At 37.4% G+C, this 16,077-nt stretch overlaps 1 protein-coding gene across 1 annotated transcript; it reads left to right on the top strand.

Annotated features, from left to right (window-relative positions):
- Window positions 1-4,264: 4,264 nt before the first annotated feature.
- On the top strand, window positions 4,265-15,725 carry NAA11 (N-alpha-acetyltransferase 11, NatA catalytic subunit). Its single transcript, XM_060654800.3, has 2 exons — window positions 4,265-5,181; window positions 12,151-15,725. The coding sequence occupies exon 1, from the start codon at window positions 4,474-4,476 to the stop codon at window positions 5,167-5,169; it is 696 nt and encodes a 231-aa protein (XP_060510783.3). The 5' UTR covers window positions 4,265-4,473; the 3' UTR covers window positions 5,170-5,181; window positions 12,151-15,725.
- The last annotated feature ends 352 nt before the right edge of the window (window positions 15,726-16,077 follow it).

Genomic DNA, 16,077 nt, shown 5'->3' with positions numbered 1-16,077 from the left:
CAAAACATCAAGAAACTAAAATCTTATCTTAAATATTAAAAACTTTTTAATAAAAACAGAGCTAGTTGCTAAATTACAGCCCAAAATAGTTGCTATTCAAGCTATGTTTCACAATTCACATTGTTCTAGTAAAGATCTGTGTACCTTCATGGGAAGGAAATACCACATACATAATTTAGATGAGTTAGATATAACTAGGAATTGGCTACCGATATAAGAAAAGAGACTACTTAATTATAACAGAATAAACTTTTTTGGTGTTTGAGTCCCCAGGTAGTGATATGCTAGAAAATTGGAAAGGAAAGTTGTACAAAATATGTAGATAATTCTAGGGCCTATTTCCAGCTTATGCGCAAGTGGGACTAATAAAATGTGACTTCTCTACACTATCAAAGAAATACCCCAAATCTTGCTTCACCAAGATGGTATAAAAATTTCTTAATTTATCTAGAAATGCAACTCAGGATTTATTGAAACCAGTAACCAAAAGGTTAATGGTACTATTCACCACTGCAGACTACTAAGCCAGCTGCAATTTTTACTCAGACCTTTCATTTGTCTTTAAATTTCCCAACTCTCCTCCTCCTCCAGAGAGTCAGATTTGAAGCTTGCCCTCCTGTCTCCTTATCTGGCTGCCTCTCAAATAAACCCCTTCTTTGCTACATAACTCAATGTCTCAGTGATTGCCTTTGCTGTGCATCTAGCAAATGAACTTGGGTTAATTTACATTACAACAAAGGAAACAATGCAATCAGTGGAGAAGTAGGATTTTTTCCCAATGAATGGTGCTAGATGAACAGAATATCCATACAGGCAAAAAATAAATAAATAAAATAAAATAAAATAAATAAAATAAAATAAAATAAAATAAAATAAAATAAAATAAATAAAATAAAATAAAATAAATAAAATAAAATAAAATAAATAAAATAAAATAAAATAAAATAAATAAAATAAAATAAATAACTGAAACTCTACCTCACAGCTTACACAGAAATAAATTCAGTGGACTGCATATCTAAACATAAAATGTAAAACAATAAGACTTTCAGAAGAAAACATAAAAGAACATCTCTGTAACCTAACAGTAGGCAAAGATTTCTTAAACAGGACACAGAAAGCACTAACAATGAAATCTAAAAACTGGACAAATTGAACTACATTAAAATTCCAGCTGGGTGTCAAAAATCACAATTAAAAGAGTGAAAAATCAACCAATAAAGTAGGATGCTATACACCATAATGCATCTGACAAAGGATTCTTATCCAGAATATATATAACATATTACATATATATGGGGGAGGAATAGAGAAAAGGGATCGAGGATCTGAAGCAGTCTCTGCACCGACAGCAGCGAGCCCAATGCAGAGCTTGAACTCACAAACTGCGAGATCATGACCTAAGCCAAAGTTGGATGCTCAACTGACTGAGCCACCCAGGTGCCCCCCGCCTCAGAATACATACTTTTAAAAACTATTAAACATAACAGCAAATGTTTCACAAGGATATGGGAATTCAAACTCATGCAGCCACTGTGGAAACAAATATGGAATTTCCTCAAAAAATTAAAAATAGGGGCATCTGGGTAGCTCAGCTCAGGTCATACCCCCATCAGGCTCAGTGGTAGGCATGGAGCCTGCTTAAGATTCTTTCTCTCCCCCTCTGCCTCTCTCCTGCTCCTGTGTGCTTTCTCTCTCTCAAAAAAAAAAAAAAAAAAAAAAATTACAAATAGAATTACTCTTATGAACTAGTAATCACACTACTGGATATTTACCCCCCCAGAAAAATAATTCAAAGGTTTAAATGCACCCCTATGTTTATAGCAGCATTATTTACAATAGCCAAATTATGGCAGCAGCTCAAGTATCTATTTATAGATGATTGGATAAAGAAGATGTGGTATATATACACAATGGAATATTATTCAGCCATAAAAAAGAATGAAATCTTGCCATTTGCAACAACATGGATGGAGCTAGAGTATAATGCTAACCAAAATAAGTCAGGCAGAGGAAGATAAATACTATATGATTTCATTAATATGTGGCATTTAAGAAATAAAACAAATGAGAAAAAAAAAGAGATAAACCAAGAAACAGACTCTTAACTGTAGAGAACAATCTGATGGTTATTGGGGAATGGGGATGGGTTAAATAAGTGGTAAGGATTAAGGAGTGTACTGGGTGATGTAAGGAATTGTTGAATTACTATATTGTACACCCAAAACTAATATTACATTGTATGTTAAGTATATTGGAATTTAACATCAAAAAACTATTAAGTATTGGGGCGCCTGGGTGGCGCAGTCGGTTAAGCGTCCGACTTCAGCCAGGTCACGATCTCGCGGTCCGTGAGTTCGAGCCCCGCGTCAGGCTCTGGGCTGATGGCTCGGAGCCTGGAGCCTGTTTCCGATTCTGTGTCTCCCTCTCTCTCTGCCCCTCCCCCGTTCATGCTATGTCTCTCTCTGTCCCAAAAATAAATAAAAAAAAAAAAAAAAAAAAAAAAAAAAAAACTATTAAGTATTAATGAGCTAAAGACATACAACTCAATAGAAAAATGAAGAAAAGACTTGAATAGTCACTTCATAAAAAAGAACAGAGAATGGCTAATAAATATGTAAAAAAAAGGTGTTCAACTTCTTTTTTTTTTTCTTTTCTTTTTTTTTTTTTTTTTTTTTTTTTTTTTAATTTATTTTTGGGACAGAGAGAGACAGAGCATGAACCGGGGAGGGGCAGAGAGAGAGGGAGACACAGAATCGGAAACAGGCTCCAGGCTCCGAGCCATCAGCCCAGAGCCTGATGCGGGGCTCGAACTCACGGACCGCGAGATCGTGACCTGGCCGAAGTCGGACGCTTAACCGACTGCGCCACCCAGGCGCCCCTCAACTTCTTTAGTCATCAGGGAAATGCAAAAGAAAACCACAATGTAATACCACTAACCACACACAAGCAATAAAATAAAACCGTGCCCCATTGGGTTAATGAGGTTGAAACCAGCAGAAAGTTTAAAGCTTGTTTTTCAGAGAACTGTTTCTCCCTAATCAGCTATTGTGTCTTTTCAGACTCCATTAACAAATCCACTAGCTGTCTCTAAGCAAGCCTGGACTCAATCAAGGTCAACTGATATGGTTCCAGCCTAGGAACAAGCAAGGCCCTGCATTTCTTACCTGAAATAAGAAGCTCCAAACCCACCTAGTTTAACCTGCTGTCAGAGGATGCTGATAGCCTTTCTTCTTGTGTCAAGATAACATCATGAGCTCAGGGGCTGAATTTAGCCTTCTGATGTTGTCTCCACTCACAAAGTGAACATGGAATGTATCCTACATATATGTTTGCTCAATGCACATGCTCCACCTTTCCTCATGTTTCCCTACCCTTTTTATCAATTTGTATAAATCTCAATCCCTAGGATTATTAAAAAACAAAACAAAACAAAAAACAAACAAAAAATTTGTTCTTTCCCCCTTGGTGAAGCACTTTTGAGGTTTGTCCTCCTAGCTTCTGTTCAGCTGCTTCTCCAATAAGCTCTCCTTGCTGCATACCTGATATCTCAGTGTTTGGCTTTCCTTCACATAGGTCAGACAGATTTGGGTTCAGTTACAGAGCAACCACCTTGGAAAATTGCTTAACATTATTTGTAGAAGTTGAACATCATAATATCTTCTGACCCAGTAATTCTAATCCTGGATAAATATGCATGTTTCTACAAAAGGCATGTTCCAGAACGTTTAGTTACAATTACTATTTTCCCAAATTGGAAATAACACAAACTGTCATCAACGGTAGAGGTGATATATTTAGGCAATGGAATATCAGACAGGAAAGAATATGAAAAACTCCCAACTACACACAAGTAGCTGAAACAAGTATACGTTGGGCAGGGAGGGGGTACCTCAACACAAAAAGGGTGTATGCGCCATGATTCCATTTATACAGAAACTGTTAGTAATCTAGGTGATGGTTACTTTTGGGACACTGGATCAGAGTACTGGAAGGGGATCTGAGTGGGTATTTCTGGGGTGTGTGCAATGTTCTGGTTCTCGATCTATATTCTGGTTATATGGATTTATTCAGTTTGTCAAAGTTTACCCATATGTATCCAAAAGAAGAAATTGAAAATTGAAACAAATAAAAGAATAGTGGCAGCAACAGTCCAAACGTTGCATTTTAAAACCAAGGAGATCCTAATAAACTGCACATCCCCACCCCCTAAGCCTTGCGTGCGCATCAGGAATATAACGTGAAAACCTCATTGGCTGGGACTAGGTGGCGCACTTCGAAAGCCGCGTCTTAGCACCGCCCCTTCCGTCTCCAGGGTGTCCTGCCTTCCCGACAGCCAGTGTCCGTGTCGTCCAGTCCTACGACTTCGGCTCCCTGGACTCAAGTCCTTGAGGCAAAAAGTGACTCTTGCGCTTGGTGGCAGCCTCTTTTCGGTGACCACCATCTAACTCCCATTTGATACCCGCCGCCATTATGAACATCCGCAATGCTCGGCCAGACGACCTGATTAACATGCAACACTGCAACCTTCTTTGCCTTCCCGAGAACTACCAGATGAAATACTATTTCTACCACGGCCTGTCCTGGCCCCAGCTTTCTTACATTGCTGAGGACGAGAATGGGAAGATTGTGGGCTATGTCCTGGCCAAAATGGAGGAGGACCCAGATGATGTCCCCCATGGACATATCACCTCACTGGCTGTGAAGCGATCGCACCGGCGCCTCGGCCTGGCCCAGAAGCTGATGGAGCAGGCCTCCCGGGCCATGATCGAGAACTTTAGCTCCAAGTACGTGTCCCTGCACGTCAGGAAGAGTAACCGAGCAGCCTTGCACCTCTATTCTAACACCCTCAACTTCCAGGTTAGTGAGGTGGAACCCAAATACTATGCAGATGGGGAAGATGCTTATGCTATGAAGAGGGATCTCTCGCACATGGCCAGTGAGCTGAGAAGGCAGCCAGAGCTGAAGGGGAAGGGCAGGTACGTGGTGCTGGGCTCCAAGGAAAACCAGGAAACCCAGGGAAGCACACTTCCTAGTTCTGAAGAGGATGGTGAGGAGGAGAAGATCCCGGCCGCTGATGATAGTAGCAATGACCACAAGGAACCCAGCGAGTCCACGGAGAGCACCGATGCCCAGAACAGCTCAGAAGATTCAGAGTCTACCTCCTAAACCCTGCTTAAGGTATTCTGTTTTCCCTGATCCAATCCCTTGCTACCCTAAATACCGTGGCCTGCCCCATCCCATCCTACCCCATCGCATCCCAGTCCTGCTGGACCACCTGGTGACCTTGAGGAAGAGTATAGACTGGGTTAGAGCAAACTCATTGCTCACTACTGGAAGTTAATAGGACTCCCATTCATACACTAAAAGTAGATTAAATTCAGTAAAAGAAACCAACATTTTCCCTGCTTTTTTCGTGTGAATTATATTTCAGCGTGTCCACATAGTTGGTGGAAGAAATTTCTTCTTTATGGAATTACAGCTAATAAATGCAGAATGAATAATAGGACTATAAAATCACTATTTTGCAACTCTTGATGAAATAATAGATCTAGCCCACTGTCATCAGTGGCTAACACTATTAGGTGAAAGTTGAAGCCACTTTGTCATTATGAATCAGACTGACAACGCTTGAAGTCACTGGGCAAGTATAACATCACCAAAAGAGTGCCTGGCAAATGTCATATGTCTCCTAACGCAATACTAAGTGCACAGTAATACCTGTGAAATATTCTTGCCCAAAGAAAATTTTATGTGTGAGCATGTGTGTGTGACATTAATCTTGAATACAAACAAGGCTTTAGATCTAACTATCATTTTTATAAGAAAGAAAAAAAAAAAAGGGACATTAAACCTTGCCATGATGCAATCAGCCAAATCCAGAGTGAGACAATTTTTACAGAACAAATGACCTGGTTTCTCCAATAAACAAAATGTCATTTTTTAAAAGGGAGGAGGAATTTGTTAAAATATATTAACCAAATGCTACTGTTGTGGACATTGTTTGGGTCCTGATTTAAACAAGTAAAATACAAGACATTTTGAGACAACCAAGCAAAATTTGAACACAGGCTGTGTTATTAAGGAATGGTCAATGATTTTGTTTGGTGAGCTAACTGGTATTGTATTTTTTTAAGTCTTCATCTGTTAGAGATACATACTGAAATAATTTGAAGTGAAAGAATAGGAGGTCTCAGATCTACTTTAAAATATTCCAGCAAAAAAAAAAAATAAAGAGGAAAAAAGTTGGGGGGCAAGAAATGTATAAAATAAGAACGGCAACATATGATCATTCTTGAGGTTGCCAATAGGTACTTGAGGGGTTCATTGTGCTATTCTTTACTCTTTCGAATGTGTGAAAATTGACATAAAAATTTCAAAGAACCAAAATTATTATACTTTCTAATACACGTTAGTACTAATACAAAGCAGCCACTAAAAGGTAGTTTTAAAAGACTATTTCATTTCCCTCAGGAACTTTCTAACACCCTAAGAATTTCAAAGATCAGTGAGCTACTGTCAATGTAGAAGCTTTAAATTCTAAACACAGTCACCTTACCCTTACATGTGAAAAGGGCAACTTTCTCATAACAAAGCCCAGTCATGAGTGATAGACATTACATATAGTTAAAATAAATGCTGTTTGATTTACTCATCCATAAACATTTTTACTTTCCAGGGCATGAGGCTTGGGGTTGGTATACAATTGTGATCTGGACAGGTTGATGTTTATATCCCATAACACTTAAAAATAAATGCATTCTATTTTTTTACACATTTTAATGCTGAAACCCAAACTGTATTGCACACTAACCCTATTTTATTTTTCATTCATGTGGTTCCATAGGTTATAAAAATTTGTTTAAAAAAGAGTCTGTCCTCAGAGGAGTCTTTGCATCTGGCTTTTAACAACCTGAATGTTTCAAAATGACTGATTCATTTAGTCTAAGGTTAAGATAAAGGCAGCAAAACAGTCTAAAAGGGAAGGTAAAATTAAACAAAACTTAATTTCTTAAGAGAAGTGTTGTCAGATTTTTATCTGCCTTAAAAACTCTGAAGGAGGTGGGGGTTTGGTTAAATAAGTGATGGAGATTAAGGAGTGCACTTGGCATAATGAGCACTGGGTGATGTAATGAAGTGTTGAATTGCTATACTGTGTACATGAAACTCTTATAACACTGTATGTGAACTAATTGTAATTAAAATAAATACTTAAAATCAGGGGGAAAAAACCCTCTGAAGGGTTCTGTCAAGACTATCTAATTCAACAAGCCTTTTAAAAAATTACCAATTTTAAAATTCCTGTATAGAAGGACTTATATAATATTGATCTCATCTTTGTGGTACTGGTTTCTCTTCACTTGTTACCCTGCAGCTAAGAAGGATTTTAAGTGGAACAGAGCTAGTTGAAGATAGCTTTAAAAAAATAAATTATATATATTCATATATAAAGGATTTATAATTTTTTAATTTTCATGTTATTTAGATTTTTATTACATATATTTACATTTATATTTACATGTATATAGTTTGATGAATTCAAAAGTAGTTACTATGAGAAACAAAAATGACTGTCACCCTAATAGGGGACAATAAAAAATAAATATGAAATAAGAAAATTATTGTGTGACAATTATAAATCTCCGGGTCTAAATTCAGGCATAACTGAAATGTTTCTTTATGTTACTGTTACTAAACTTTATTTCTAAGTTCAAGGAGATGTTTCCTGCACTTGGCATCATTATCCTTCTAAGTTGATATTTGCTGAGTCATCTTCATGGACCCCATCAATCTTTGGTCCTCACTATATACTTCAAAGTCCTTTCTACCCAGAGGCCTCTTAAGGTCTCTACACTCTCTGTCATGTTTGGACCGTTTTCGTAGCACAAGGATTAGTCTACATAGGCTAACTGTTCTAAAAAATAATAACCTGCAGTCTCAGTAAGTTAACAGAATACCGGCTTATTTCTCACATCTTAGTCCAATGTAGGTCATCAGTGCGATTGGGATATGAAAGGGAGAGGAAAAAAGGGACTCCTGAATAACCGTAAAGTTATTCAGGAATCCATCTAGAACAATTGTTCGTAACTTTTTTTGTTCCATAGCCTCCTTTGGCAATCTGGTGAAGCCTAGGGATCCCTTCTAATAAAACTGTTTTTTAAAGACATACAAATTATATGGGATTTCAAAGGAAACCATTTTTATTGAAATACAGTTAGCAAACTCTGTTTAAATAAATTTATTCCCATATGAAATTTAAATATCAAGCAGTGGGTCTCATTACTGTTATTTCAATGAGAGTTTAGTTGTAGATGATATTTTGAGATACCTTCAACAGCTGTAATATAATTCAAAAATACCTATGGTTTAGGTGTTCTGGTCGGTGACAAAGCCACACGTAATGCTGGTACTGCTATGCATTGGTGCCTACATTCATAATAGAAGGAAATGCTAAATTTCGTTAAAGGTTAATGAAAATACAGGGTTTTTTTTTGTTCCAGATCCAAGGTCATCATCTCCTAAATTCTATTATTAAATCTCAGATTAAGAACCCCTGATTCAGTGACTCTGCCATTTTCTAGAATCATGTGTCCACTACGGGTTTACACACATTCAGCTTGCAGATAGGGGAAGAGAATTTACACAGAGGTTTATGTAGGTTTTAAAAGTCTGTACCACTTTTCTAACTAACTGCAGGGGAAGCTAGGAAATGTAGTTTAGCTGTGTGCCCAGAAGGAAAAATAATGACTTCTGGTAATGAGACAGCATAGTTTCTGCAACAGTGGGAAACATCCTAGTGGTGCTGTGGAGTATCAGAAATTCTGCTTCCCCGCAGAGCTTGGGAACATTCTGCTGCTCCCTCTCCAAAATGTGGCCCAGGGAACTCTTGAGGCCACCCAGTGCTACCTGCTTAGTCGCGTGACACATGTTTTCTGCTCTTGTACAAACTTGGGCGTGGGAAACCGGGATTCTGCCACCTTGCTGCCTTTATGCCTCTCATTAAAGCCTGGAAGAAATGCCCCTTCTATTCTGAGATCCCTTAAACTGCCTAAAATCTCAGTTATCATCCTACTCAACAGGGTCACACTAGTATATACACTTAGTTGTCTGAATGGGAAAAGCCTGTGAGGACAGAAAGAACAGGAAGAAAAAAATTTAAAGGTTAATTATCCTGCACACAGTTATGGCACACCTTCTTGTGGAGCTGGAGTTCAAATACCTATGGAATAAAGTCCTGAAAGAATAACTCTATTTTCCTTTATCTCCTCCGTTGGGTCTAGGCAACAGAGATGGTTAAAGTTAGAAGTGATGGTGAATAGGGCAATTGGTAAAGGAGACTGAATGTCTTCATGTACAAAGTAATAAAAATTACTGCTAAAAATATGAGAACTCACTATGTTGTAGATACTATTCTAGGGAGTGTCTATGAATGCTCTCATTTAATCTTCATAACATCCCCAGAAGTAGGTACTATTACTCCATTTTATAGATGAGGGCTGCCTGTCTTACAGATGATAAGTGGAGAACAGGGACGCAAACCACGGTAGTGAGATTCCGTGATGGTACGGATTAAATGAGACAGTTCCTGTAAATTGCTTAGCACAATACCTCACATACAAATATTCTGTAAATTTTAGCTCTTAATATAATCTGTAGTAATAGGAACCATTCAACCTCTTTCCTTTTCTTTTCCACAGTAATCAAATGATAGACTGTTGTGTATGAGCAGCAACAGTTTGCAATCTTGGAAGGGAGATGCATCTTAATGATTAAAATAGCTTTCACTGACAAGCTGAATGTCAAAGCATTCAGCTGAATCAATGCTAATCAACAGCAAAGTTTCTAGGGAGCCATAGCAATGAAGACAGGTCAGTTCAAAACATGCTAGTTGAGGCAGGAATGCCATCAAGCTGATGCTTATCTCCTGACAAGAAATATGTGCTTGATGATTAATAACAAAAAAGAAAAAAAAAAACACAAAAATCTCAAAATTTTCCATTGACTTGGCAATACTGAGTTAGCCAGGGTTACTTCAGCGACTCTCCTTTCTGGTTTATTCTTTCTGTCGCTAAGCTGTCATCCTAACAAAAAGTTGTTAAATGTTCACATGAGCATTCACTGAAATAGACTGTTCTTAATTTTACCAGACAACTAATTATAACTGGAATGATATAATGAAATATGGAAGAAAGTTAGAGACTGACAGGTCTGGTAAATTCCTAGTATAACCTTACCCCAGATATGCCAGAAACCATAGATTTCAATGCAAATGCACTCTATGAAGATAAAGAGGGGGTTGGGAAGAGATAAAACATTGTTTTTGAAATACTAATCAGATAGATACAATTTGTTGAATTATTTATAATCTCTAACAATGTCACTTTTCAGTCAGTGAATGATGTATATTTAGGGTGAATGAAATACCAACTTTGTCAGGGGTAACTGATAAAAGCAGAGGTTTTTCCTAAATTCTGTACTCTATCTGTGCTCCAGTATATAAATTCTAATGAGCTTTATGGTAAAAGATACAAGGAAGAGATGATATGTGAATGGCAGTGGTCTAGGAACCAGAGGAACAAACGCAAAATGCAGAATGAAAACATTCTGCAATGCTTTTCTATGGACTAATATCCTCAAAACACCATAGGTTTTTTTTTTTTTTTCTTTCTTTAAGCAAACCATAAAAGTAAAGCATAAGTTCTGTTTTGTGTTCATAAAATCTTGTTAATAATTAAAATATTTCTCAGGCTTCCATTGCCCACCTTTAAGAAATCTGGATATGTAAAAATTTGAACTTTAATAAGCTCAATTCAGGGCTTTAATATTCATATTTTAAAAAGAATCATTATAAAAAATGTCTGTACCATTAAACAGCAAACTACCCTAGGGCATTTATTATTTCGTTATTTGACTTTTAAAATTTAACTTCTTAAAATGATCAAGCAGTACTTACTGAGAAAATTAAAACAACTATGTAATATTTGGTTTTTGTATAACTACCTTTGCATGCCTATCTTAATTCTATTTGAAACACATTGAAAAAGGTAATGATAATAGTCTTTCTGACCCATTCTCTCACATCTTATTATTTTTCTATTACAGTAAATACACTTTAAAAAAAATAAGATCTTTGTATTGTGTGCCTCTGACTGTCCTGCAACTTGATTTACTATTGTTATTCTAGAAACTGACTTTTCTGTAAGTATGATTTTGTGGAAAACAAAATGCTTTTTAACTTCTCTGTGCATCCTAGCCTTTATGTTCTTATTTTTATTTTATAGACGAGAAAAATGCACCTTTCCTATTGTAACGTCCTGTTGTTTTGCTGGCAGCCGTTCAGCAATGGGCAGCAATACTCGACTAGCTTTTCTTTAACTTATGTATTCCGTTCACATATCCTATACACCTTTCTACCTTACTAAGGATAGGGTCCATGTCTCATTTATCTTTGTTTCCTAAACTCTTGGCACATTATTCATTCATGGTAGGTACTCAGTAAATATTCATTGAAGGAAGGAAGGAAGGAAACTCCCAAATTACCTCTGCAGTAATTTTAAAAAGGAAAGTAGGGAAAAGGTATAAAAGGTACTACTTCCTATTACCTAATATAATTAGGACACCTTTAGGTTATGAATAAAGAGACATAATGGATATTTTGGTTTCATCTCCAGGCCTCACAGAGAGAAAATGTGACTTATAGAATCAAACACATTGTATCCAGCTTATCAAGAGCTAAAAAAGGCCTCTCCTTTCTTAAGAATTGAAATAAATTTCTTTTTGAGTGGAGTAGGATGGGCTAGAATTTGAAGATGCCAAGAAAAAGCATCTTGGTTTCTTTAGGTTTAAAATAGGATTTTGCAGGGTGTTTCAGTGTTCTCCCTCCTCCCCGTTCTCCTGGAAGAAGTGGCTTTTAGGTGTCAGGAAAAGTTCATGTGTCCTCATGGCTGAGAGGGGAGAGAGCCCCAGATCCCTGTGTGGATCTTTGTGCTGTCATCTAAATTCTCACTGGCATCCACAGAGATAGATCTAGTCTAAACAGGCTACTGGTACCTTATTGGTCTGCTGCTAAAGCCAGTATTTTTTTCTTTTAGAGTGGTTAAAACCTGTAGCCTTCTCTTGCTCACCTGCTCTCTTCTCACTTCTCAACAGCATTGCAGTTCCTCGCGTCTCAGCCACGCCTGCCCTCTGAGCCCTGGCTCAGCCTATATGCTCTGCAGCACCTTTTCTGGGGTCATCTCACAGGACCCCAATGGCTTCTCACTCTCAACAACCTTCCACATATCTCACTGCGATTATAAAGGAACACCTGGATACCAGAGCCTCCTGCACAATAGCCAAGAAAGTTTGAGGCCTCCCATCACAGAACCTTCTTTGGCCTCCTCACACCATGCCGCCGTTTTACTCTGTTTGTTGTAGTCCTGTGCTGGGTGTGGTTGTCTGGCAAGGTTGCCTCTTCCTGGAATGCTAAACAGGAAGCCCCTCTGCTTTCAGTTTTTGCCATTATTTATCTGGGTTCTCATCCTTGAGGGGGCTGTCAGAACCATCAAGTCAGACCTTGTGCCCCTTTCCTCTTCTTTCTTCCTTTTGCTGTAAGAAGTATTCTGTTTTCTCTTCTTTTCTCTGGGAACTCATCCTCTGTCATACCCTTCCCTTTCTTGAGGAGGTATTCTCCTTTCCAGTGGGAGAAAGTCATGAGCAAGAGCCTCTACAATGTAATCAGAACTTGGAGATTTTAAGAAAAGGACAACCAGTAATTAAATTGTAATATCTGATCTCCTTGTTTGTGTCAATTTGGTTTTCTTGTTAAGGACGTAACTTGCCATTTACTGAGTGCCAATGATATTCAGGCAATGCTAGGATTCTTATTAATGACATATTTAATTTTCTCAGCAACCTTACAAGGTAGGCTTATTATTCCTGTTTATAGATGAGGAAACTGAAACTCAAAGAAGCAAAGTAAATATCTAGGATCTGAACCTGAGTCGATTTGAATTCAAGGCCAAACTTCCTTTCACTTTCCTATTACCACTCTTTGCATTTTATTTATAAAAGTGTGAAAACTATAGCAAAAAAAGAAAATCTATGGTTTAAAATGTTCTGTTGACTTGATCCATGGCAACTCTATGTCATTTGTAAATATCTGTATATAATCCACCGCTATAATTCTGTTTTACTCTTTTTCTCCAGTAAAAATAAGTGAAGACAAAGTACTTTGACCTCTGCAGTATAAGTCACCAGATAAATACAGAGTTACCATTACTTAACGTAGCTCTTATATCCCTGAATGTGAATTACCATAGTATATAACATTTCCTATGTTTAAATTTTTATGAAAACCAGTTTATATGGTTTTAAGTCAAATCCTTGACATTAACCATCTGATGACAAGAAATAAATCTGTTCTCTGTAATCATAATCAGCCCTGCTAAGCACTTCTTACAAATCTGCCCCAATGTACTCTAAGAATGCTTACCTAATAGTAAATGATTGCCTGAGGCATATAAAAGTTTTTTCCCTACACAATAAGGATTTGCTGTTTCCTGTGGTAATACAAACCTCTCATCTATCTTCCCATTTTTCCTTTTTTTCTTTTTAATTTTCTCTCCCAGCTCTAAAACTATTCCTTCCCCTCAAGCATGTGTTTATCTCTTTATTTTTAAATATTGCAGCTTTCTAACATCTGTCTCTAGGGCAGCATAATCTTACTGATGAAATATTCCATGTTTTCCTTGAGCCCTTGTCAATATGTCTTCGTGTTAACAGCTTAGCAGATGGAGAAACAGAAGGAGTAGCCTCAGCTTACCTGAATGATTTCTCTCTAGCACCAGGCACATTACTGTCTGTATGAACTTGATGATAGGAATTGGAGTAATTGGAAAATAAGAAATGATATCTGAGTTTTGCAGTGTTATTTACTAAAACTATTGGCTGCTTTTCTTTGTTACCATTATATCCTTTTTCCCAGTCTCCTACCAAAAGAAGGCAGAATTATAGCAACTACCTAGTTTGGACTGTGCCTATGTAGATAATGAAAGTAAAATAAACAATAATACTAATATTGCTTTGGATGTAAATTAGCATGTTCCCAAGCGGTTCCAGAGTAATAATGGTGATTTAGCAGCAGCAGCAGCAGCTTTCTGGAACACTGAAATGGAGGGAACCTGTGACACTTCTGTTTGTAATAACATTGTTCTTCGCGTAGAACAAAGTTTTGTCGTTTTTTAAATGGGCTGACTTCTTTTTACTTAAATACAATCCTGGAAAGACATCAGCAAGACTTTGAAGCAAGGATGTAGGGTAGTTAATGGTGAGCACCGTTGTACTAGCTGGAGAGAATGGCCCACACTCTCTCCTTTACTTGGAAGAACCTACTGGATGGGCTCAGGTCTGTCAGAAAATTATTCAGAAATATTAATTCTCAAGATGAAAAGTTTTCTTTGGCCAAAAGAGAGAAACTTGCGAATGAAGCCTGTGAGTTACCTAGTTCAAATCTGTATGATTTTCCCTTTGAAAATGAGAACGAGGGGCAGGAGTTGCTCATCTAAAATAAAAGTAATGGGGTGTGTGGATGTGTTAGAAAAGTAGGGAGTTGTGCTGGAAGTTAGTTCAAAGCTGGGAAAATCTGGAAAGGATCAGGACTCTGAAATAGCTGAAGGGAAGTTTTCTCAAATTTTTACTTGCAGATGAATCCTCTCGGGGATCATGTTAAAACTGCGGATTTTTGTTTCAGTGGGTCTGGGGTGCGGGCTGAGTGTCTGCATTTCTAATTAGTTCCTAGACAACACTGATCTTGCTGGTCTAGGAACCACACTTTGCATAGTGAGGGTCTTAAAGCTCATCTCCCACTTTGGAACTGAGTTCAGAACACCTGTGACTGGCCCTTGGGTCAGTTTGGATTAGACACTAATTCAGAATCCCATTCTGAAATACACAGTCACATAAGTCCGATTTGTCTTTGGAATTTTGTTACATTACATTGACAGCCTAATAATTTCAATAAAAATTCCAGATATATTTCATCAAAACGTGTACACCAAAAAAGTGTATATACACAGCACACAAAATGTGTTGATAATAATTGGCATTACATCATCTATTAGAGAGTTTTGATACGTTAATATTTCCTCACCTTTGATGTCCAAACAAGTAAACAGTATATGAGATTTTTAAAAATTTCACTTTCCACTGTCACTCAATTTATTGTGTTCTTTGGTCCATAGACTGCTCCAGACACTAATAATTTTTTCCATGCTGACATCTGACACAGAATTTGAAAATGAACACAAGCTTTTGTTTTGTTTTAAATTGGAGCATCAGACATCAGACCTTTATGTGGAGGTGGTGTGGGAAGCACTTTCAAGAGAGTTTTCTGTCCAGGGATGAGAATTTCTGGCCCAGGAGTTTTCAACCTATGCATCAAAGTCACCCAGGTGCTATGTTAAGATGTAACTTCTCTGACTCCAGCTCAGATTGTTTCGCATTCTGCCATCTGAAAATCACTGACCAGTACAAGGTATTGAAGTCCTCATAAAGGTAATTTTAAGGGCATTTTTTTTCCATGGTGATACTCCCCAGATTTTAATTCATTTGTCAAAAGCGGCAAAAAAAAAAGAGACGATACAACAAATTTTTGTTTCTAATAAAACATATACGGGGATAGTTGAGGTGGTATATGAGAACTCTGAACATTCTGGTTATTTTTCTGTAAACCCCAAACTGCTCTGAAATAGTCCATTAATTAAAAAATAAAATATACAAACAGAATTTTACATACGTGTGATCATTTAATACATCTATATGATTATTCATGTATTTTACATAAATGTGATTATATTATGCATGTTATTTTGAGGACATCCTTGTTTTGGTCATGACTTGCCACCCCATCCTTTCCCAAATCCACCCACATCCCTTTCCTTTACCTAGCACGTTAACATAGTTTTATCCTGTGTTTTTTTCTCCCAAGTTCTTGTAAAGCAAACAGTAGTTACAATTTAGCAATTGTGGTGTACAGAACAAGCTTGAAGAATAAGAACACTCACAAATCACATTGGAATATTCTTGTTTCTAGAACCA

This window comes from Panthera onca, chromosome B1, assembly GCF_046562875.1.
Source record: "Panthera onca isolate mPanOnc1 chromosome B1, mPanOnc1 haplotype 2, whole genome shotgun sequence".
Classification (NCBI taxonomy): Eukaryota; Metazoa; Chordata; class Mammalia; order Carnivora; family Felidae; genus Panthera; species Panthera onca.
This window is presented reverse-complemented; position numbering and strand designations above follow the sequence as displayed.

What these genes read in the sequence shown, in the direction of transcription:
- NAA11 (XM_060654800.3), top strand. Translation starts at nt 4,474, where the DNA reads ATGAACATCCGCAATGCTCGGCCAGACGACCTGATTAACATGCAACAC.